General features: G+C 44.6%; 1 protein-coding gene across 4 annotated transcripts in view; it reads left to right on the plus strand.

Moving 5' to 3' along the window:
- The window catches only part of igsf21a (immunoglobin superfamily, member 21a), a 154,494-nt gene that overhangs the window by 39,309 nt on the left and 91,427 nt on the right, over nt 1-23,758 (plus strand). For all 4 annotated transcript variants that reach the window (XM_088309836.1, XM_088309837.1, XM_088309834.1 and 1 more), the window contains one exon: nt 20,990-21,102. Coding sequence is in view for 2 of the 4 variants with exons in the window: in XM_088309834.1 (XP_088165960.1) it covers nt 20,990-21,102 (113 nt within the window). In the remaining 2 variants the exon portion in view is untranslated. The remainder of the gene's footprint in view (nt 1-20,989; nt 21,103-23,758) is intronic.

The raw sequence follows: 23,758 nt of genomic DNA on the forward strand, positions 1-23,758 counted from the left end.
TGTTCCTAACACTCCTGTACGGTGCGCACACTTGGTGAAAAATCCATTAGCTTTTGGTTTCGGAGTGTGCCGTGTTTCGGCTGACTGCTCTGCAAACAGCAGCTCTGCAGATTCTGCGAGGAATATCGGCTCTAAGTGACTGGAGCCCAATGATCTGTTCTTCACTCATTATATTCATTTGTCCATTTAGATGTAAAGCGCGTGCACGGCGGGGCAGAACCGAGTGCCTTGTAAATGTACTGTGGACGCGAGGACGATGTGAATGGCAACCTGTGGAGTTGCGTTCATGCCATCCTACGCCTCTGTGCTCTTCTGTCGGAGTGGAAGCAGCTTTCGGCAGAAGCGCTTCGATCATTAAAAAAAAAAAAAAGGAGCACAACTGGCAAACTTTTAAAAGGACCCTTTTTAGATGGCACCATTTTTTATTTTTAGCGAGGGACCAGTAGTACCTCAAGTGATAACCCGGCACTGTATTCCAAAGAGCCAAATCACCTCTTAAATGTTGATTTATTTTTGCTCAAGTCCCACATCGTTTGACGGCGTCTAACAACACCCTGAGTTCTTATTAATATTCCACAAGACAATATGCATATTTATTTCCGAATCTCTTTGTACCACCAACTGCGTCAACTAACGGGCTCATCAAGCAAACATTAGCTCATTAGGAAAAAGTCTTTATTTATACTCTCCTGCCCTCCTTAATGATGTTTTGCAGACGTTTTATTTTTGCTGAGTGTGCTTTACAGACGGATTTGAAGATGGTTCCATAAAAACTTTCCATTTTCCAAAGTACACAATACGTACTCAAGCTATAAAAGCAATCATTCCGCGTGTGTCACAAGCAGCCTTAGCCGGCTAAATCCGTCACGGAATTCACCGTCTTCCTTTTCATAGCCTTGATCCTGATGAGTACACACTTCCTTTTCAGGCACATTCATAACTTACTCGCCCCAACTGTTGCATTTCCAAGTCGACTGGGACCTTATTTTTTTATATTTCGACAGCCTTTGGAGGAAAGCATGTACCCTTGGTGGCATTTAACAGTAAGCTTCACTAAGTGATAGGTCTGGAAAATGCAGATGTCTGGACGGTTCCCTCTTGACAAATTTGTACGAGGCGCTCACTTTTCACAAGCATCACATCCCGGAAACGCTCGCTATTCTTACCCTGTCCAACTCTCCAGAATGGATGGCTAAGTGTGGTATCGGGGGCTATATCAACGATGGCTAGACGGTAGATGTTGGATGGATGGAGAAGTTGAGTGGAAACTTTAGTAGTAGGTTGATGAAAGCGTAATAGATGGATGCATTGACAGCAGGGGATAAATGCCGAGGTGCAATGGACAGATGGGGTATGTATATGGATTGGTTGTTGGCCGTCATGACATGAATTGAATTGCTGGATTGTGTTGATTGAGTGTATGGAGGAATTGAGTTGAATTGAGGATTTAGGGCCAAACTGATAAATGAATGGGGTGCACGGTTAAATAGTGGATGGATGAGTGGATGCAGGAATGGATAGAAAGCAGTTTGATGTTTGGTGTGAGGGTTGAATAACTACATGGTTGTAATTTGAATTACAAGAAAATCTCCATTGGATGTCTGAACATTTCAATTTTTCACGGACTAATGCTTGAGTGGATGGTCGGGCTTAATGAGAGGTAACACCTGTATCGTCGGCTGTCTGCTTTTGTCAATTGTTCAGATGAAGCCACTGATAGCCTGGTGCCGTTTAACACCCAAAGTAGCATTGAAACATTAGGGATGAATTATGACATTGAACAAACACGTCATCCAATTGTTCACCTCTCCAAATGAGAATAGATTGTATTCTTATATATTAGTTCCTTTAGAAGAACAAAACAAAAATGGCAGCGCAGCATGCTTCCTACATTTGTAAGCAAATCTGATTTTTCTCCTTTCAGAGCAGATTATCGTCATGGTTTTAACTCCTATTTCCAAAGTTTGTTTTGGGTGGCAAATTTAATGTTTCATCAGGTTCTGGACTTGCAGATCTGTCAGATTGAGCGCTGCTTATTGCCAGACAGACTTTTTAAAGGCTCTGCCCATGACGAGACATGTGCAGTGCGTATCCTGCAACCGGTATTCCCTGTTCTGTATAACTGAAAGAAAAGAGTCATGTGGTGAATGAAAGCAAGATTATGGTTCCGACCTGGAGATTTTCTGTTCTGAGTAGAAGCCCTTCAGTCTCTTTAGATCGTCCTTGTTCATGAAAAAAGAACAGTCGTCATGACTACAGCTTACAGGATAATTGGCTGAATGAATTGGGACCTTGTAGGGCTCTTTGGTCCATGGAGTGTTCATCGGAACGCAAACCCCCAAACCCCCCCCCACAAGACCTACCGCCCATGTAGCAGAAATGGAGATGTTATTGGAGCTTCCAGTGGAGGGGCGTGAAGCAGTCTCTCAGGTCCATTCATCTTCCACGCGGCACACAGGCTTTTTCCCGCTCATTAGAGCTCTACTTACGCTCTAATGAGGAAGCAGGCGGGGAGTTGGCAACGGGGGCGGAGACACTCAGCGGTCAATTTATTTTTGTTTGAAGGTGACCACGGCGTTTAATGGAGGGCGAGCACTCGCTCCGCGCGCCGTCTGCGTCTCCAGAGTTGAGCCATTCCTCCCGTTGAACTTGTTTGTCTCCTCGTCTTCCCGTCGCGGTAGCAGACGAGGTGCTATTCCTATCGTGAATAATGCGCCTCAACCGCAGAGGTCAAATGGAATGGCTTCCTGCGAAATAATGACTGGAGCGACGCTTGCCCAGGCCGCCAGCAGATTGTGGAGCGTTTGAGCTCATCATAAAACGACAAGAGGAAGAGGAGGCCACCACCGAATGCTCGCCGTGTCCTTTAAGCGTTATGAATGTTGGAGAGGCAAAGTCAAAATCCAACCGCCGCCCCTCTCACCCCATTCCGGCACTGACGATCCTGATGTCATTTTCACCCTGGCAGGGGAAAAAAATAAATAAATAAAGCCCCACAGTTCATCGGCAGGTCACGCAAGCAAGCTGGCTGGCTGGCTGCAAAGTCAATCTTTGACGGAGTGACAGCCTCGGCGGACGAGTGCGTGTCATCATCCTGCATCACGCGCCGCTCAAAGATAATATTTATTGCATCTGTCTTCTCGTCATTGAACGACTTTGATGCTCGCTCCATGCACCGTAAATTCCGCAAATGACTTCTCCCGATGTACACCTCCGTCGACTCTTCTCGAATTTTGTATCGCCCCCGCCTCAAAACTAAAACCAGGCGACATCAATGCTTATTACTCAATTTCTGATTGGAGGTTTTTGTCGATGAAGACTATTTAGATACTCGTTCGAGGTAACCAACATGAATAACAGAGAACTTGATTAAAAAAATAAATAAATAAACAAAATGGTAAATGAGCTTTACGAGCATAGCGTAAGCTACTCAAATTTTCCTTTCACCGACTGCCGACACGTCATCAGAAGCAACTGGAGATTCATTGTCTTGCATGATGGCTCCTCAGCATGGTCACAAGAACTCAGGATCGAACCCGAAACTATCAGGTTGGGAGAAGATCATTCAACCACCTGAGTCATGCCGCCCCCAAGCTATTGTGAAGCTAAAAACCCAAAATTTGTTAAAATCCATATTCCATACAAGCGTTTTAAAAGCTCTGAAGCAGAAACAAAACCACTGCTAGCCCTGCCGCGGATAGAGCCCCAAAAATTCTAAATGGTTTCTGAGTTGATTTGGGGGAAAAAAATGCTCTGGAAACACGCAAGTGCATGCACAAGCAATGACTCACCGTAACTTCCATTAACAAGCCAAGGACAAAAATGTGAAGAGGTGAAATTGTGAAGGGCAAACTGCAAATTTGTAATTAAGCAATGCACGTGTGTGCATCTCAGTTGACTTTTTCTCCTCATGGCCGCCCGTGGCCCCAAAAGCACAAACGTGACAAGTCCAAGAATAGCCAGCGGCGCTCCCTCCTTGTCCGCCGCCAACGCAGTTGCAGCTGAAAAGTCAATGAGCCGATGCACTATTGTGTCGTCAAGATAACTGACAGCGCACAAAACAAGCTATTAAATGTCGCCGGCAGTTTTATTTATTTTTTTTTTAGCGCATCGGCGTACAAACGCCAAGGTGTTGTTGTTTGGAACATAACATGTCATCTGTCAAAGAGAGAGAGAGTGAGAGCGAGACGGAATGATGACCTCCATCATTGGGTTGTCATTTTCAAACGCAAGTGAAGTTTTATGGTGCGACTTTGAAAACTTCACAAACGATGAAGACAAGATAATGGCAGACGACTCCCTCGCTTGGGTCGCGCGTTTTCGGTTGTTTTTGCTCATCGTGAAGAACGCACTTTGCACTGTTGGGCCGACCTTGGTTTGGTTTTGAGTCCACTCTTGTCCTGCTTTTCATGCCAGCAAATGTAGCGCCATTGTTCAATGAAAAGCACACATTTGCAAAAGCTGTTTTATTATTTATTTCTTTATGAAATAAAAACTAAAATTCAGTATCAATTTATACTTAAACTTGATACTGATCCCACATTATCTTTCACTTAACCCACAAATTGCGGCGTAACTCCTCCAGCGTTGCCTCCCAATCTTGATCAGGTTGTGTTTGCTATCAGTCGACGGCTTTGTTTTTTGCAACGTGAACGAGGACAGAAAATTATTGCGCAAAATATTCAAACTGCTGCGATGCCAACATACAGCGTAGCGTGAACATTTACGCTAAGTTCGTTTTCAAGGATTTGATCTGTTCATCACTCACTCAAAGATTTCTGCAACGACTTCCCAAACAAGAGTCTTTCCCAGGTATGGTCAGAGAGTTAATTTTCTTGAGTGGTGGAAAACCTGCTTCAACTTGAACAGCTGCGGCTTTTTGGCAGCCGCAGATAATTGTTTGCACTTAAAAGTGATTCACTGTTATGGCGGCAAAATCACAACACTCGGACTCCGTTTCCAGCCGGGTCTTTGCCTTTCCTGCTTTCCGTACAAATGCCTCACTCGGTCATCTTTAGGAGACACTTTGGTTTAACAGCGCGCTACAATTTGGCATCGTCTCCGGGCAAACAAACACACATTGCAGCCGTTATGCCCGCTAATGTGCCGCATCTCAGCATCGGGAACGAGCGGGATGAAGATGGGGCTTGATTGATATCAAATCTGCCCGTGCATTGAACTTCTTCAATAATTTAAGCTCTAAAATGTTGGCTCTGCAATTATGTATGAGCTTTTGCTCACACACATAAAGTCAAAAGTCCATTCTTAGAAATGCTCCAGTCCTTCACTGCCCCGTTCCAAAATTAGACACTCACTTTAGCTGCGGCGCTCGCGCCCGATTGCTCCTCCCGCCAATGGCGATAACCCGATGTCCCCGGGCGGCTCGCCGACCTTGTGCGGAGGTTCACGCGTTTGCCAAGGATGACATTCGCCATCTTTACTTGGATGGCTTTGCTTAACGGTGGAAGTGGAGACGGATGATCCTCGCCAGTCATGGCGGAGTGTCTGAGGACAACGTCCTCCATCTTTGAGCGTGATGTCTTTGCTCGCGGTCATCGCTCAAAACGTGGACGAGGCACATTTAGGCCCGTCAGCTTCCGATTTACAATCAAGACACGAATTGTCCATCCGTCACACACTCGACGACCGACACTCACCTGGCAAATTATTAGGAACACCTGCGACTGAATTGTAATTTTTTTTTTTTTGGGAGGTGTCCTAATGATGATTGGTTTCTTATCATTAGTTTGTGTCCACTCCCCTCCAAAAGTGTTTGGACTGTCATGATCTGTGTTTTTGTCAACTTAGAAGTAGTTTGATTCAGGATTTCCTGTGTCGTGCATTTGCATCTTTTTTTTTTTTTCCACGATGTAGCACAAGCGTGAATGAAACTGATGGCATCAGAATGACGGAATCAAGCCACGATGATCGCTTCTATCAATTAGTTTGTGTGTAATGGCCGATGTCGTGTGGTTGTTCAGACATAATTATGTCCGTTGTTTGATTGCGTTGCCTCTTTCTTGGCGGCCGTGTGCTGCATGTAGAAGCCGCCTGTCGTTTCAGACAAATTCAATTATTTTTGACATGCAAAGAAAACACCAACAATGGCTGGCACAAAGTCCACTAAAATGAAGAGGCGAGCAAGCGGAGAAAGTATCCGAGCGTTTAGCAGCTCCCATCGGAGGGACACGTGTTACCTGTCGGCAGTTGCCCGAGCTCCCACGCGCCTCTGGCTGCACACAATTATTGTCTGCTCACAGGCTTGAAAGGAGCTGTCAAAAAGAATATTGTCTCTCTCCGAGTCGCGGTAAATAAAAACTTTTAAGCTTTTCTATTGAGTCGCTGCTCGTCCAAGGATTGGACGTCTGCCGTCAGCGGCGGTCCAGATTGCGATTTTCATTTTTCTCACACCATCACACAACAATTGGATCCAAATGGCATCGGCGGGAGCATCACAGCCATCAGGTCTTTTCAGTATCTTAAGCCGAGTGCAAAACTTTTCATTTATTCAGTGCAAGGACGATAATGAAAATATTGCAACAGGAATTGAAAATAGAGTTGGTCCTGCTTTTGCAGGCCTTTTTTTTTTTTTTTTTGCTTTTCTGGAAAGACGACAAGATGCTGGCGTGTGCATCCAACAATCACAAGGACGGACCGAAAGAAGAGAGACCAACATGAAATGTAAAGAAACATTGCTTAATTTGTTTGGCGACAACGTGATGGCCGCGAGCGCTCTCACCGTTTGCGCAAAACGTCTTCTGCCTGTTGAGCGGCCGCTGGCTAGCAGACAACGTTGGATAACGTTTTATGACTTATTGATCCGTCTTCTGTGGAGGAGTTTGCCAAGGATTTTCTGGATCACTTATCTGCTCTGTAACATGAAAAAGTGGAGTCGAAGGAAGGATTTGTGATTGATTGTTTCTTGTATCAAATCGGTTAGCTGCTGACATCCACTCCTTCCCTATTGGAGGCAGAAAACTCTCTATATTCCCTTTTGTAGGTTCGCAACAAACATCCTGCCCTGCTTTTCATGTATTTTAGCTAGATAGCTCCTTTTTTTTGTAACTTAACTTTGCTTCTTTTGCCTGGTTTGAGCCATTTAGCTTCTTAGCTACCCAGCATTTTGTAATTACCCAGTTAGCGCTTCAGCTACTTTGCTTCTTCTGTACTTAAACAATTAGTTACCTAATCTACAGCTTCTTTATTTTAACCAGTCAATCCCTTAACGACCCAGTTTTTGTCTCTTTTTTGCAACAAGTTCTTTAGTTATCGTACTTCATCAGCATTTTAGAGTGCTAGCTCTTTGCCATACCTTTTTATTTTTTGGTATTTTAACTCTTTTTCCATATTTTAATGTAAATGTTCCATGTTGGCGGCTGTGTTTAAAAAGAAAAAAAAAAAAAAAGTGTCTTGCTTGTGCTGCACCACTAACTGGACACAGTAGGTTGTGGAACGAGCTCAAACTTTCATTGTACTTAACTTAATTGATTCACACATTGCCCAGCCAACGCGGCCGCACGGCGACTCTTTCTTCGTTTCTTTCGTCTAGTCTTTTTTTTCTTCTTTAGGAGATTCTTCCTCTGCTTCACTTGGCCAACAGTCCTTTCAAACAAAATATTCCACACTGCCCTCTGCTGGAAGGCACAATATCACATCCTAACGTAAACTAAATGAGAGAGAAGGTCATCAACTGATTGCAAAACCTGCAGTGGCCAACACCGCCTTTGTGTTAAGTGGACATGTCCGTCAAATGTAATTCGAATTGTTCTGAGCTCATTTCATTCACTGCCAATCCCCTCTATTAATCTGGAAGGCGATTCTCCCAAATGTACAAGTTGGATTTGGAAATTGAGCGTTGGAAGCTCTCCAACAGCACAGTACCCGTCTGCGCGCTATGGGCCAATCTTATATCCCTCGTCGACACGTTTCAAGCTATACTGTGAGCATACGAGTGCAGTGCAGAGTGAACATGGCGATTTTTCATTTGGCTGCTGCGACCAGAGACGAAGATGCTGGAGAGCGTACGTGGTCTTTGGTCCCTGAACCTGCCAGATGTGATCCATCTATGCCTGCTTACATTAATTTCCCCTCCCGTCCCTAATGCAGTTTGGCCCAATTAACACAGTAGCTCTTTTAGCAGTGGAGGTTGGCGAGGGTGGGGGGTGCTTGCTGGGTGGGTGGCGCATGTGTCAGAGTTGCACTTGGCTGCATCCTCGCTCCGAGTGCCATCCAAAATGGAGGGACAGCTGTGAATACCAATGCTTCCCGCTTCCTTAGCCCAACCTGCAAAGAGTGATAGGATGCGTCTCTCTGCCGTTGGCTTCCCCGAGCCACTTTAGAAATGCATCAGCTCCTGAAGGTTAAAGAAAGTGAAAGAAGAAAAGAAAGCCCTGCAAGACACACAAAAGTGCACAGTTAGACTAAGAACTGAGGAGCATAATGCCAGCGGTCGGGGGTGAATGAAATGGCTGTGAGAGTGTTTGATCCTAAACTATAATTTAAAAAAAAAAAAAAGGCTGATTTTAGGGTCCAAAAAAAGTTCCTTTGGAAATACCACCCTATTGACTTTCCAATAATTAGCCATCTTGTGGACTAAAAACACTTTCGATTCCCTTTAGATTCTTACACCTCTTTCATGACCTCTGAGCTCCGCTGATAGTTCATTTCCAGCGACATCACAGGCCGACTAATAGGAAATAGCCACAGGACACAGAACGTGTCCGAGTGATCAATGCGAGGTGTGAATGGATCCGCGGGGGGCGGGGGAGACAATGGTGACTAATGCTCCAAAGCTGTGATTGGCAGAATACAAAAGCTTTTTTAGTTCAATCAGAACACATTTCATCAGCCTTATGAAGCTCGCTTGAGCTGCCGCGCGGTGAGATGCCATTGAAGGCTACATTTCACAATCTTGCATCAATTGTCAAATGCTTTGACTTTGTCAGAATACGAACAAAAGAAGCCGCTCACACCAGGTAAGTGTTAAAAGATGCAGCGAAATGGAGCAACACGGGAGCACGTTTTTTTGTCGAGTACTTCAATCTCAAGAGTTTTGCTATAAATTTGCTCCATATGGACTGTAACTTGGGGGTTTTTGTTGAGTCGGGTAGGATATTTGCTGAAAATGATTACGAATTGGAAAGATAATGTTCAATCGAAAAATAGAAACGTTTAATTTACGTCATTATCAGAGCTGGGAAGTCCGTCCCGGGGGTGGAACGGTCCGACCCTCAGGTCCGGCCGGACGCCCATTTTTGGGGCGGGGGGTGACGAATTTTAAAAAAGGGTTCAATTAACAAAGGCCGGAGGTTGATTTGGCCGCAACGGGGTCAGGGGCTGACAATTTTTATGAATAAGTCTGGAACGGTACAGAGATCGTGGCCAGAAGACGGGGGACTGACTCACAAAAAAGGGTCAAGTGCCCCGCTCTGGTGATTATGACGAACTCAAGTGTTGCTATGGTTTTGTATAGGCTGTCACATGGAAACTGTTCTGGCGTCAAGCATAATATTCGATTAAGTGACTGATGGTTGGCTCGATTGCGTGGAATTTATTGTTAATTAATCATTGCATTTCCCGTCCCATTAAAAATAATGTGTTCAAACACATAAATGCTCATTAATTTTCTCTACCGTCAATCAAGGAAATGTAATCCAGTGCGGCCCTTGTCATGCACCTCTCATTAGTGCTTTAATATGCTAATATTTAATTAAAGAAATGTTTGCAATGCCAGCGCACGGCGCCGACATCGTCGTGTAACATAAGCGCAGTGCAACCAAGCAGAGAAACTACAATACATTTCCGTCAATTAGACTTGACATTAAAGATAATTGACGTCAATTGACTTGCAGCAGGTCTGTATGAGCTGTACGGGAGACGTCTCCCAAAAGTCTTCCTGGCTTGCCGTGTGGGTGTTTGAGGCGCAAGTGCCTTGTGGGAGGTTTTGAAGGTTGGCGAAAGGTTCTGTGCTTTAAATAAATATGTTCCATCACTGTGCAAAGGTTCAAGTACAGGCTTGGAGGAGGATTGAAATTGATGAACAATGTTGATACAAAGCGAGATGTTGACGTGACAGACATGCATCTGAAATGATCAAGTTTATATCGGCACGCTCTCAAGCTGAGTTGGAAATGGGAGACTTGGTGAAAGTCTGTTCCGCAACTCTTAACTTCCTCAGTTTCAAGTGACGACATCACCTTTGTTGTGTCGTACAAAAGCATGGCATTGCCACAAATCTTGACCTTATTTCATTATTTTAATCAGAACACTAAAACCCTCTCGGGCATGGGTTTGGGCGTGTCCCTTCTCTTCCTCACTTTGTCTGATGGTAAAGGTCGCGTGCTAGGTAAAAGAAGGCATTGCTTGACTCCTTATGTTGCCGACGCTTTTTCACAGAGCTGACTCACCGCTGAGGACTTTGATGCCTCTTTTGCCGCAACGTGGCTCTGGACCGCGGGCGACTCCGTTGAAGCGTGCATTTTGAGAGGCCGGGGAGGTCTAAAAGCAGCTGAATCAAAGCATGTCGGCAGCAGGCTGGCGATGCAGGCGGGAGGGGGGGGGGGGCGGTTGGCAGGACTTTAATCCTGGCCACAGTGCTGCTAAATGAGCGCCAGAGTTTCATTCTTACCGCTGCGCTTGGCTGCTGAATGATGATGGAAATCCTGCGTCGGTTCTTTTGATGTCATAGCCAAACACGGATCATGGCCCCCGGTGCTGGGCCGGTCTGCGGGCCGAATTGTTGGCCTGCTTGGTGTCAAGGTCCAGGTAGCTTTGAGCCAAACATGAAGTGGCGGTCGCCAGGAAGTTTCAAAACTCTTGTCCTGGAGGTCACATCAGGCCGCTGTTAAGGGACACGTTTTAAAGTCCAAAAGAAATCTTGGTTGAACATGCTTTTGATTGACTTTGAAACAAATTGTTGTTGTTGCAGCCTACGATTTTTATGTCGTGCTCCATCTTGTCAACCGGTGCAAACGGATGGTCAATGATGATCAATACCCGCCTTGACCAATCAACCGATCCAATTACATTGAAACAGAAAGAGGATGTCCCGGCCAATCAAAAATAAAACTAGCTCCTTCTCTGCCATACGCGCGACGACGGGCCATCAGCTCCAGCGCTCAGCATGCAAAGCCGCTTGGCTTACTTGAAACTAGCTGGATTCTTTGAACTTCTCGACTTCATTTCTACTCGCAAGTTTCTATCCATCTAATTAATTGATCTCCATTCGCATGACCGTATTGTTTGACAGTCACGACCATTCCAAATCATTCGCCAAAGAACATCTTGAGATGAGACGATGTCGAATGAGCATCTCTGAAAGCGTGAATTAGATTTAACAAAGGACGCGAAAGAACATTGGGACATGCCTTGCTCAAGGGCAGCCGTGGAAGTCAAAGAAGGCCAAGAAGCTTCTTGAGGTCACCATGCAGTGGAATGAAATGACGCTGAGATTCAATTAAAATGTGCGTCCCGTCCTTGGGCTCTCGCCCTCTGCGTCACACTTCATTTCATTTGGGCTTTTTTTTTTTTTTTTGGAACGTGCCTTGCCACCCTCCCTGTGAGTTGCGTGACCAATGTGTGAGCGTGCTTAAGTTGCGACTCAGGCGCACTAAATAGCGGAGTTGACTTAAGTCGCCAATTTTAGGATTTGGGACTTGACTTTGACTTGGTTTGGACTGGAACTTCATTGCATGACGTGACAAACCAGAATTTTCATCACCGAGTGTCACCAATTTTGCTATGACAGAGTGCAGAGGCTTTGTTGTGAAGTTTCCCAGAAAAAGCATTGTTTGTTTATTAAAGGTTTATGATTTTGATCGAATTGGCAAAAAAAAAAAAAATGGCAACATGCGAGACCTGCCCCTTAAAGATGAGAGACAACAGCATCATTGTAAAACCCACAAAGACGGACATGTAAGCTAGGTTAACAACACGGTTTCGCTAACCGATAGCTGCTCAAACGTTGAATTAGTTTAACACGTTTAATTCAGAAGACAATAGACCAAAAGGAGACTGATTTTTAATTCAACATGACATGAAAGGCTTGATTTTATTGCCCCAGACATGAAATTGAATAAGACTTGAGACACATCTTACACATACTGTACTCGTGATACGTGTGCACATGGCTCACAAAAGACCGGAGGAGTTAATTGCGGTATCAAGTAAGCCGCCAGTCCAAATGCGCAAGCTGGAGAGAACACACACATACACACACACACACACACACACACACCCACACGAGTGTAACTTCTTAAATATCAATTTGCGTCTATCACGCCAAGACCGACCTGTCCAGTTTTTAACTCTGAAAGGCTTTGACTACGCAGCGCCACTGAGACAGGCGGCGGCGTCACACTTCACCCTGACTGAATTTTGACATTCAGAGCAGCCATTTTCTCCACGCCGCCCTGCCTCGTTTTCTGCCTGTGCTCGTGACCCGCGCGAGCGCCAAGCATCCCGCGCTGAATGCACAAACGGCAACGGACCGAGCTACTCGCCCGTCCCCTCGCCGCGTTACCACGACAACTTGCTGCTTCTGAGACCCTTCGTTAATATGCCGCCCGAGTCCGGCGTTGCTTATTAAAGACACAATGGAATCTCTCCTTTGAAAATACAAACAGACACTTTATGAATCGGGAAGCCGAGGTGACAAGAACACGCGGACACATCCCGGAATGACATGACTTGTATTTACCAGTTGATCCCGTATGGCATTTACATGTGGAACAATGATTGCATTGCAAGCAGGCTTTTACGCAAATTAGAATATAGAGCGGTGAACAACAAGATAAACTGCTATTTGGAAGATTGCTTTTTTTTTTTTTGGGCGCGGTATTAAATGAGGAGGATTTGTTGGGGAGCGTGCGTTATATCGGCACAGCACAGGTGTCCACTTTGTTTTACAAGGCAAACCAATAACGCGTCCGAGCAGAACCGACAAGTTCTGACACGGCCCGATTGTATTTGTGTCTGTGGCCGATTTGCCGAATTAGGCGCCTTGCTCGACGTTATCTACTCTGCCGCCGGTTCATTTGTATTCCAGGCTTTTGTGCGGACGTTCCAATGTGAAGCGCAATAACATTTAGCTATCACGCTCTCATTTATCTCCCCGCATGATAGTACGGTTAAAAGAAAGCTTTGTCTTTTTTTATTCAGCTTTTTTTTTTTTTTTCACTCACAAGTGACACTTTGCCTCGAGTGTTGACTGTTGATACACTGATTTCAACAAGTCTATTGATGTCATTGTGAAGTGCTTTAGAAGGAGCTTGTCAGTCGTCATTTCCGAGTCACCGTGACATTAAATGTCACGTGGAGATGATGTGGGCGTGGCTGGTGAAGCCACAGCTTTCTCCGATTGACAACAGTGAGTGACTTCTTTGTCGACATCGACTGAGAAAAGCCTGCCGCATCCGTTCCTACCTTCGCCAGCCGACCTTCGAGTGGCAGCGTGGACATTTATGAATCACTGATTCACCCCACAGTCGATGATGACGAGCCGTTTTGGAAAACACGTTTACCAAGAAGCCAGATGGTTGACTTGTTTCTACATGACTGACAGGAGGGATGCAATTACAGCTTGATTCCCAGAGAATTTAGCCAGATATGGCAAAATGATGCTTTTTATATCCTCGAAACGGAAATCAATGATGATGAAAGCGTTTTGGTAGGACACAATCCAACCGCGGGTGGAAATAATGGCAATGAAAGACATCCGTTTTGAAAGATTCACGAGCTTAATGGAAATCAAAACGAGACAGCCTGCTACATGTGATTGGATCATCGTGGTGAAGCAGCATGTGGTTCATTGCCCAAGTTCCTCAGAACCAATACCAATTAATGATTAGGTGCTGTCTCTGATAAATCGACCTCGAAGGTCTTCAAATTACGAGCCATTGTTCACACAATGAAATTTTTGTCCGAGTGAGTTTATTGCCACTTTCAGTTGAACGTTTATTGCCTAAATATATAAAACAAAGAGCATTGCATGAACTTTGCCTTTAAGTCAGATAGCTTAATGCTAACACCAATGCGGTCTCGCCGTTAACTTCTTGACATAATTATTCTCAAAGGCATATTTTCTTAATGCTCTGGAAATAATAATAATAATAATAATAATAAGCTCCATGTTTATCTGTGTGTCTGTATTATACTGCCCCCAAGTGGCCAAGGCATGTACACCTGAAGTAGGCCATCGAAGTGAAACATTCCACCGTAATAAGTTCGGACCGGTACAACGATGCTGGAGTCTTAGCGCTTTGAAGTATGCGTCCACTTACACCAGGCGGCTCCATCGTTTTGAACGGGTGTCACCTGACAAAGTGTCAAAACGCCAAAGAAAAATGCAAAACTTGAGTTAATCCGTTCATGATAGTTTCACGTTTAAAATTCAGGAGACGTCTTAGGAAGCTTTACTCGCGACAGTATTGCTTGTGTTGGCGCCTGCCGCCTCCCCTGCCCTGATTATATAAGTCTTTACAACTCTCCGGAGGAAACACACACACGAGCTAACGACGCATTTATCCTCCTCACATCGGCGATCTCGGACAGCTCGTGGATTCATGTCTTATCTTCCCCCGGATACCGTGGCCGTGAAATGTCTACGGCTCGGATTCTCCGGAGGCCGCTCCCGTGAACCTCGCCTTGTGGTTTCACCTCGTTTGTGTGTGCAAGTTTTTTTTTCTATTTTTAACCCTTTCAGAGATCAAAGACTCATCTGGTGTCATTAATGGATTTGTATTTACACAGAATAATTATCTGGGATTTCCGGATTGTCGTTACTTGTGGTCCTTATAGTGTGAAACTGGCAGACTATCAAATCAATTCTAATTTGGATTAGATCCAAATGCATACGGATCGCCTTCATTTGTGTCTGAGTTTGGGCATTAAAATGCATGCAGAAAATGAATTCCAATGCAACTTTTAAATACGGTCGGCATCAAAAAAAAAAAAAAAAAAATTGCAGTTCCTTATCAATAAACTCCCGTGAGTCCGTTGCGTGACTCTCGTGCGCTGAATTTAAAGGGAATGAGAGGAACTGCTTCGATTACTAGGCCGTGTTCACGCCCACAATGGCGCAAACGCCCATTTGAGTTCCGCTTCTAGGAAAATACGAACAGGAATAAAACTCTTCTTTGCACTAGATGAAAATCTGGCATGTACGGTTCAGCTTCATTTTTTAGTGGTTGTTCTGCAAGGAGCGGACATTCAAGACTGGGATGTGAATTTTCACATCCAACACTCACTCGTGACTTTGTGGTGAAAGGAACGGTTCACGTTTGGTGAAAGAGGGGTGAACAAGAAATACAAAGCCTTTGGTTGTCCTGCGGTAGACTTTTCGCTCCATGTTGGAAATCTCCGTGTGTGTGCTGCACTTGTCATCAATGACACAATACGCCTGAAGCCCTTCAGGGTGAGGTGTCGCTGATTGCAGTGGCCGCGGATTGAAGTAGGCTCATGCTCGTCATTAAACGCTGTAAATCACACTGATTGGGATGGGAAACACGTCATCTCGACTTGCTTTCCTTTTTGTTGTCCGCGACCACTAGATTGCGCGACACTGTAACGCACTCACGTAAAAGCTTTACGATGATGGTCGTACATCCGATATGTCGCTCAGTACTCGGGCGTATTTGCGCTTGGGAATATGGACACGCACGCACACCGATGCAAACAGTAACTGACAAGTGTAATTTCACTGCTTGGTGATGAAGTGCTGCCTTCGCGGGTGAAAAAACACAAACAGAAGGCTTGAGAAATAAAAGGGTGGGCTTAAAAAAATATGTGCAACGTGTGTGTGTGTGTTTCTACAAACTTCCATGCAGAGCTGCAAAACTGCTATGGTACTTCCTCTAACAATCCAGGCTAAAGTGAGCTCCTCCCTGACATACAAATCATGTTTGTCAGTTGAGATATGTTAGATCACTTGAGAAATACTTCCTTGATGCCGATTCCCTTTCAGACGGACGGGGCTTTTGCAGCATGTTGTGCTTGTTTTTTGTGAAAATTTGGGAATCTTTTCAGTAACAAAAAAGAACAAATTGTTGAATATGTGAATAGTGAAGGATTGAGACGTCTTTGTTGGTCATTTGACTGACACCACCCCCCCGACCCCTCCGAAATCTCCCCTCCAACCCCGACCGACAAAGAAAAGCTGTCAGACAAATGTCTCGAAGCCTCATCCCTCGAGGGCCGTAGCTCACACACCTCAGCCCCGATGTCCAGTGAATGACGTGATGAAAAGTGCACGCTTGTTTAACTGTGCTTTTATTAAATCTTGCGTTATTCAACACATTGCCGTCGCTTCGAAGACCAGATCAACGAAGCAATTTACGTCGGACTTTGACGAGGATTGCGTCCTGTCTCTAAAGTGTGAAAGACGTGAGCATGACTTGCCGCTAAGTTGAGCACAACTTCACGCCACTCGTACTGGCCGGCTAATTTATTTCAAAGGTTTTGAGACCAGCACCAGACTCCATTCAGTCCATTTTTAGCCCTTGATCGTCTTGATGAATAATGTATTAAAACTTAAATAAGCCTTTTTGAAGGCTAGGAAGAGATTAGAATTTTGGAGACGCATCAAATATTCATTTTGGCTCAATATTGGCTTGTAAATTTGCCTTTTTGTTTTGCCTGATTAAGTTTAATACTCTAAAACCTTACGCAGTCCACTTCTGTATGAATACATGTATACTTCACCTTCACCTTTACTCTTAGCTAAATACTAAATAATGCAGTTACTTTTCATGAAGACAAAATATCATAAAAATGGATAGTGAAACATTTTTAAAAACATGCAGCAAGTGTCTTTTTTAGGTGAATAGAATAAATAGAAAATCGTTCATTATGAATAGCTGCAATTTTGAATTGTGGTTCGTATCACATTTCCACTCCAGGGACACAGGACACATGTTCAGAATGCTATTCATGATGTTTAGTTGTTCCAAAACTTTTCGTGAAGTCAATAGTGTGTCGCTTTGCCTTTTGTTTTTTTTTCACAGTAGCATGTTTCATTGAAACACACTTCAATAGACTGTCGGTTCAAGTCTTTAGCACCACCTCATTATATGCTGCACAAATATTGGTTGCAAAGGGAAGCAGGCGCGCGTGCGTACATGTAAGCCAGCCGGACACTTCCGAAGCCTTTATGTTGCTTTCACGTTGCAACAATGATCATCATTAATCACAGCGGCCCGCAGCAACCGACACATTTCGCCGTCTTTTGTTTGTCCCGGCAAATTGCCGTTATTAATGGTACAAAGAGGAATGTGGAGCCCTCATTAGATGGTGTTGTTCCTCCACATGAAAACAAGCCAGAGGCCTGCCAACGACTAATATGAGCCAATGAAACACCTCTCACTCTTTGTTGACCACTCCACACCTGCACGCGGACTGAAGTAGAGGATAAGTGCGTTTACCAAAACACGCCGTTGCTTTAAGACAAATGACACCCTTGTTCATGCTCTAATTAATTGCGAGGAAAACTGATGGGAAGGCATGACCTTTGGTGCAGTTTGCGGGCACGCACGCGGTGCCCCGTTTTAGCGAGAGACACGGCTCGTTTGGCAAGAACGCCGCAGTTACAGCGCGTGAAATTCATGACGTGACCGCGATTGGCTTGCGTGGGAACGGCGAGCTGGCGCAGAGCAGCCTGCAACCGCTGCGACTCCTCTAGACGTGAAGCGGCCTGACGAGTGCATCACCCGTGCAATTTGCTCTTTTGAAAATTCTCCATCCTTGCCTGCACCGTTTCCCTCCCAATGGCAAAACGACAATCCCCTCCCCATCTCCATCCTGATGTTGTACCGAATTGCCCAAAATGTCTTTCTGCCACAGCATGAGTGAACCACTGGACCTTTAAAATATTGGACCCAAGAATATACACTCAATATCACCACAATAGCACAATCTACTAAACATGACCTGCATTGAAAATGCTGTCGTTATAAGGATAATTCTGCCAAAATTTGACTGGCATTGTGAGAAAGTTAAGTTATTCATTTTTTTTTTTTTTTACAATATTTATTATTGTGGATATAGTTTGCAGTAGTAGGCACAGAGATTTGTAATATATATATATATTTTTTTTTTTCCCGTCGTGTTAATACTCGCTGCGCACAATGAGCAAGGAGAGCGCCACTGCCACCTACTGGAGTGGATGTGCAATTCCACTTTATTGTGGTACGGCGGAAAAAAAATCATGTGCCCCTGGGTCACATCGAACGACATCACACCTACCCCCCAGGGGGGCTCGCCCCACTATTTGAGAAGCTCTAATTTAGACCACTAAAAGCAGGTCAAAGTTGTGGCGCGGGTGATATAACAGGATTTGATTGAGGCTCGGGCGCACAGATTCTATGCTATTCTAGGCTTGAAAAATAAAACAAATAAAAGAACTTCAGGGTCGGGGGGAGGGGAAACAAATGATTGCGTCTGTCTGTCCTTGCTCTGACACGCCTGTTGCACCTCCTCGAGGGCAACGGGGCTCTGCCAGGGTGAAAGCTGCCCCTGATAATGTTGTTTCCTCTTCTGAGGCAGCGTGACGTGTGATCGGTCGTCGCGGTGGGGCGGGAGCCAGCTGATGATCTCTGTTGCCTCTTCTTGTCCGCCATGGGATAGCTGAATTGCAATTCTGTAACGCGGTATGTCGTCAGGTTCTCGATGGATGAGCAGTAGAAGGTCAGTAGCAGGTTGGAGTCCCGGTCGTGCTTCCTGAAGCCTGGAAGAAAGTGTCACCGCTGCCGACCCTTCTTGATCTCAGAGGGGATGTTGGTTTGTCCAGGAGATGAGCCGCCGTGTTTTCGAAGCACCAGCTGGTCAACTTCCATACGTCATATGTGGAGGCTGCCTCGTCTGACAACTGCGGTGTTGTCAGCCAAGAGTGCGGTGGTGGGTGGAGACAGTCGAGGAGTGGGCTCAGGACAAAACTTGGTGGGGAAATTGTTGCAATTTTCCAAGTGTATTCATGTGGATTAGATTTTTTTTTTTTTTGCCATCTTCCTCCTACATTTCAAAAAGATTTGCCATGGAAAGTTTCAGGGAAATTTGCCCCTTGGCAACGTGTGCCACAGGCCTAAATAATACTAAAGGTAACCTCTGTGATCATGTTAATCAAAACTGAGCATTATTATCATCTGGAAATTTCCTGCCAACGCAACAAGACAAATTTTGATGAGTCCAAACTGCTCCGCTTGAGGATTGGTGTCAAGTGTTGCGGATTTTCTCAAAGTGGAGGATAAGCTAAGGTTTAGCCATTCAACTCGACTCTGGAGACAAAAGCCCTCAACGCCGCTGATTTAATTAACATCCTTTAATGAGCACATTAAGGATGCGCTGATGGGACAGACACGCTGCCGCTCATCTACAGTACGTTCATCCGTGGCTTTCTGTACTGTGCGTGCCTTGATTTGCGTTTAGCTTAGCAAGAAGATAAAGCCGAGCAGTTGCACCGCCGTTAGCTGATAAGCAACGCAAAGAGCGTACGATTAGTATAAGGTTGAAGACGATCTGTCAAGTTGGACTGGTGCCTTTCGTTTCCATGAAAACGGTTCGCGAAATGTCGACGCGTCCAATCTTGGCTCGCCTTGTCCGCTATCGATGTGTCTTTATCTTTAAAACAAGATCTTGAGGAGTAAAAACATCTCATGTGCTTCATGAAGCTTCATTTCCCCGTCACCATCGTAGCCAATTCGCGGCTGACCTGTCACGATCACATTTACAATCTGTCTTTAATCAGCTTCATGGTGTCTAAAGCGTGTTGGCGGGATATTTCATCAGATAAAAAAAACGTTTGCGGTCTCTCTTCCGGATTTTCACCTTTGCCTCACATGTTATGTAATCTACTCGAGCTTCAAGGCAAATCCTAAACAAGACTGACTACTCGGGCTTTGCAAGGATTTACAACATAACGCTGATTACTTAAGGACAGAACTAAACGACCTGAAGTACACAAAAAAAAAAATGGTAGACAACAGAGATGGCAAGCCAGCAGGTCCCCACCTCAGTGACCACAAATCACCACAAATCACCTCACAAAAGACACAAACGCACTCTGTCTCCTTGGAATAGCGAAAGCGAGCGAGAGACGTGGTTGGAACGTCAACATTTTGTTTTATCTTCACCCCCCGTGGTCGTTATTGTCGTATCCCGACGGAAACGTTGCTGTTGACGTGCATCGGTGGACACTGAAGATGGCCTCTTGGTGTGATTCAGCCAGGGGTCATTTGCCTTTTTTTTTGGGGGGGGGCGCTCCTGATAAATGCAAAAGGGTGACCGCTTTGAAACACACCTCTGAAATATTTATGGTGATTTCCATCTTTTAATAATGATAGTCATCTGCGTGGAGGCACTGATCTGGTTCGGGATTTTTCACAGTTATCAAGAATGATTTACAAGCTGTTAAATATCAATATAGAAGACTTTTTTTTCTAAATTTCTGCAACTGTTCACATTTTTGATCGATCACTTCGACAACTTTCCAGTGTGCGCTGAAGAACATGACGGTATTTAGTCCTTAAACAAGAAAACATCTCGTGACTATTTTATTGGGAATAAAAAATGGCGAATTTTCTATGTGGGCTGGTGACCGGTCGCAGTGGAATAGAAATTGAGCTGATGCCAGCTGCGCCAAAGTCCGCCACGCAAGCCGTGAAACTACGACTGCTCCTCCTTTAGATGTTTATTCGCCAAAAGGCAAGCTGCCCGTTTTTTGCACACCACACGCATTTTCGACACACCGGTAAGCACACGAATAGTGTCACTCGCTTCCAACAATTAGCCCATTATGAAGGATGACTCGAGACGTCTTTGTGCGCAGGTGGCCAACTTGCCATTTTGCGCGCCACAAATTGCTTTTACCAGATGGGACGGAATTGAAGTCATTAGCCGCCTCTTTTTCTGCTTTACACACTTTAAATCCTTGAACATCTTGTGGCGGCACGACTGGTTTCGTTCAGTAAAGTGTCTTTGCTGCGTGTGTGTGCCTCGGCAGGATATTTGACTGTCACCATCGAGCCGCTGCCTCCTGTGGTCGTGGGTGAGACGGTGACCCTCAAGTGCAACTTCAAGACGGATGGGAGGCTGCGGGAAATCGTTTGGTATCGGGTGAGTCCGGCGGTCGTTCTGCCAGTCTAAAATTCTCTTCAATCTCAAAAGACATTTTTTTTAATAATCGTTCACTAATATTAGAGGTGTCAAAATTAATTGACTATTTTTAATAATCGAGTTATCGTTTAGAGCCATTGTTTAACGAAAACTCGTCCAAATCTTCTGATTTCAGCTTCCCAAGAGTAATTATTGTCAAATATCTGTCACGCTTGACTGATTGTTTTGAGTTTAATTAAAACAAGACGTTTGAAAACATCTGCTTTCTGACTTCCAAATAGGTTGATGAGTACAATTTCAATCCCTCCTGTGTGACAATGATTAAAGGTTGCTTAATTATTCGTTCTTTTATCACGAAACAATACCAAATAAACAACAATAAATAAAAAAAAACAAAATAAAGTGCTTATTCATGTATTGATCAATAAATAATCAATTCTAAAAATATTTGATCGTGACATCACTACCTAATTTATTCATTTTTACCGTTATCAAACGTAGGAACGCATTAGTCCAATCGCAAACAAGTGCATTTACTTTTCCACTTATAATTCATCGCAGGAGTTGGATCGAAGCTTCTATTTTTGCCCTTTGATGTCGCAAGCCACGCCCCTCATGAGCGTGCACGAGTGCCATTCTCAAATTCACAGAGAATGCATATTCCTTCTTTAACAACATTGCAGCACTAACAAGCCAAAGCTAGCATTAGCACTGGAAACAAGCCAATGTTAGCACAGACGCTTTGTTGGTTGCATGACTGACTTTGGATTCTGAATGGAGTGTGACGAGAACACAAAACGTGACGTTATTGTTTCCTTCAGTGCACAATCAAGGTGCTACACTAACGTGGTGAGCAGAAATGTTGCTAATTCTGCATCACATCTTTTATTTTTTTGCCTTTTTTTTATTTCCCGTGGATATTCCACCGTAGTTTCAGCATCGCTCTTGAAGTGCACGATACATTTTTGACAATTTGTTCTGCACACCTTGTGGCTCTGATTGGTTGTTTTCCCTCGGGCGTTGGGATTTCTTGCAAATCAAATTAGAGGAACAAGATGGAGCCAGAAGGTGTTTTTTTTTATTGATTTTTTTTCCTTCACAAATCTTTTTACTCATGTATTGCTACTGTCAGGTCATATTGAGACTTCTAACAAACGTGACAAAAAGCAGATTTATTTCATTGTGACACGGGAAGTCCGTCTCCTGTGTGCCAGTTCCTCTGCTCTGTCAAACCTCCGACTTTAACTTTGGCCAGCTGCTTGGGAGGCGTCTCTGGCTGTCGCCACCGTTGCTTAATAGTTCACAGCTGGCGATTCGACGGTTATTAGAGTCCCGAGCGGTTTACTACGCCGCCTAACTGCTGCCAGTAATTAAATTTCTGTTCGGGAGACGAAGAAGAAGAAAGAAGAAAAAAAAAACTGCCTATGCCTGTAGGAGTTTATTTTGGGCCATAAAACCGCGGCATGAAATTAATACGCGTGTGTCGCCTGATATGCGGCGTCACATTCTCGCCTTTATGACTTGAACTCCTCAATAACACCAACACGGATTATCTTTGTCAAAACAGCAGGAGTCTTAATGAGGCTTGTGAGCGCTTCGTGGGAAATAAGACAAATGTGCTCGTCATTAAAGTTGAGACTGGCTGCTTTATTGTTCTTACCTTTTACTCGGAGCAGCGGTTGACTTATTTTGTCGGAAGTATATTACCACTTAAAATATTGCCTGAACAGTTAATAAAGACGAGGCCTGCCACCAATAGCGAGTAATTGACGTTCTCTTCGACCAAATTTTTAAAATTGCCATGATGTGGCTGTAAACATTTGAGATACAACCATTGTACGGTGGCTCACACCAAAATTTTAAAAAAGAGGCTTCACTTTATTTGGACTGCCAATTGACGTTTACAGTCCGACTAACGCTAAAATACAACAAAGATGGCAACGAAGCCATGTGTAAACAGGAATTGGTGTCAAGGAAGTACTGGATGTCGAAGGGAAGCGTCTTGACAGAGTTCAGAGAAAGTGGAAATCGTGTTGTCTTGTGAGTGTTTTTTTATGACACTTGATTCTTTTTTTTTTCCAACATGTCATCCCCTTTAGATTTAGATGAGCATCATCATCACCATGGTTACGGTAACCATTTACTTTTTAAGGCAACAGAACCAACCTTAATCTGTGTTTTGGACAAAAGTCTCCCTGCAATTGCTCTCGTAGAAAACAGCAATCAGCCGCTGTGAAGGTCTGTCTGAAAACACAAAAACAATTTGGACTCGCGGCTGGAAACCAGGGCACAGCTGCACGCACCAACCTCCCTCCGCACCTCCGCCCACCTCCCATCTAGACGTAAGCCACCCATTCATCCCCTGTGTTGGTCTCAACTATTCACCTGCTGACCGTATTCCTTGCAAACGCATCCATAAAGTATTTCCACGTGTCTCCTTTTTGCGACATTTGAAATAAACGGGTTGGCGAATGCTGCGAACGGACGAACGACACGTCCCTCCCGCCGCGTGATAGGCCTTGTCGGGAAAAGCGACAGCAAAGTGTCAAGTGATGTCATTTGAATGAAACGTGGCGCTCCCCCTGCGGCAAAGTGGCGCAGTCACGCCATGACAGGTTTGGAGTACGTGAGACACCACAGTTGTCCACTAACACGA

Source organism: Idiotropiscis lumnitzeri, chromosome 11 (genome assembly GCF_059441095.1).
Source record: "Idiotropiscis lumnitzeri isolate Australia: NSW breed Sydney's pygmy pipehorse chromosome 11, RoL_Ilum_1.0, whole genome shotgun sequence".
Lineage (NCBI taxonomy): Eukaryota > Metazoa > Chordata > Actinopteri > Syngnathiformes > Syngnathidae > Idiotropiscis > Idiotropiscis lumnitzeri.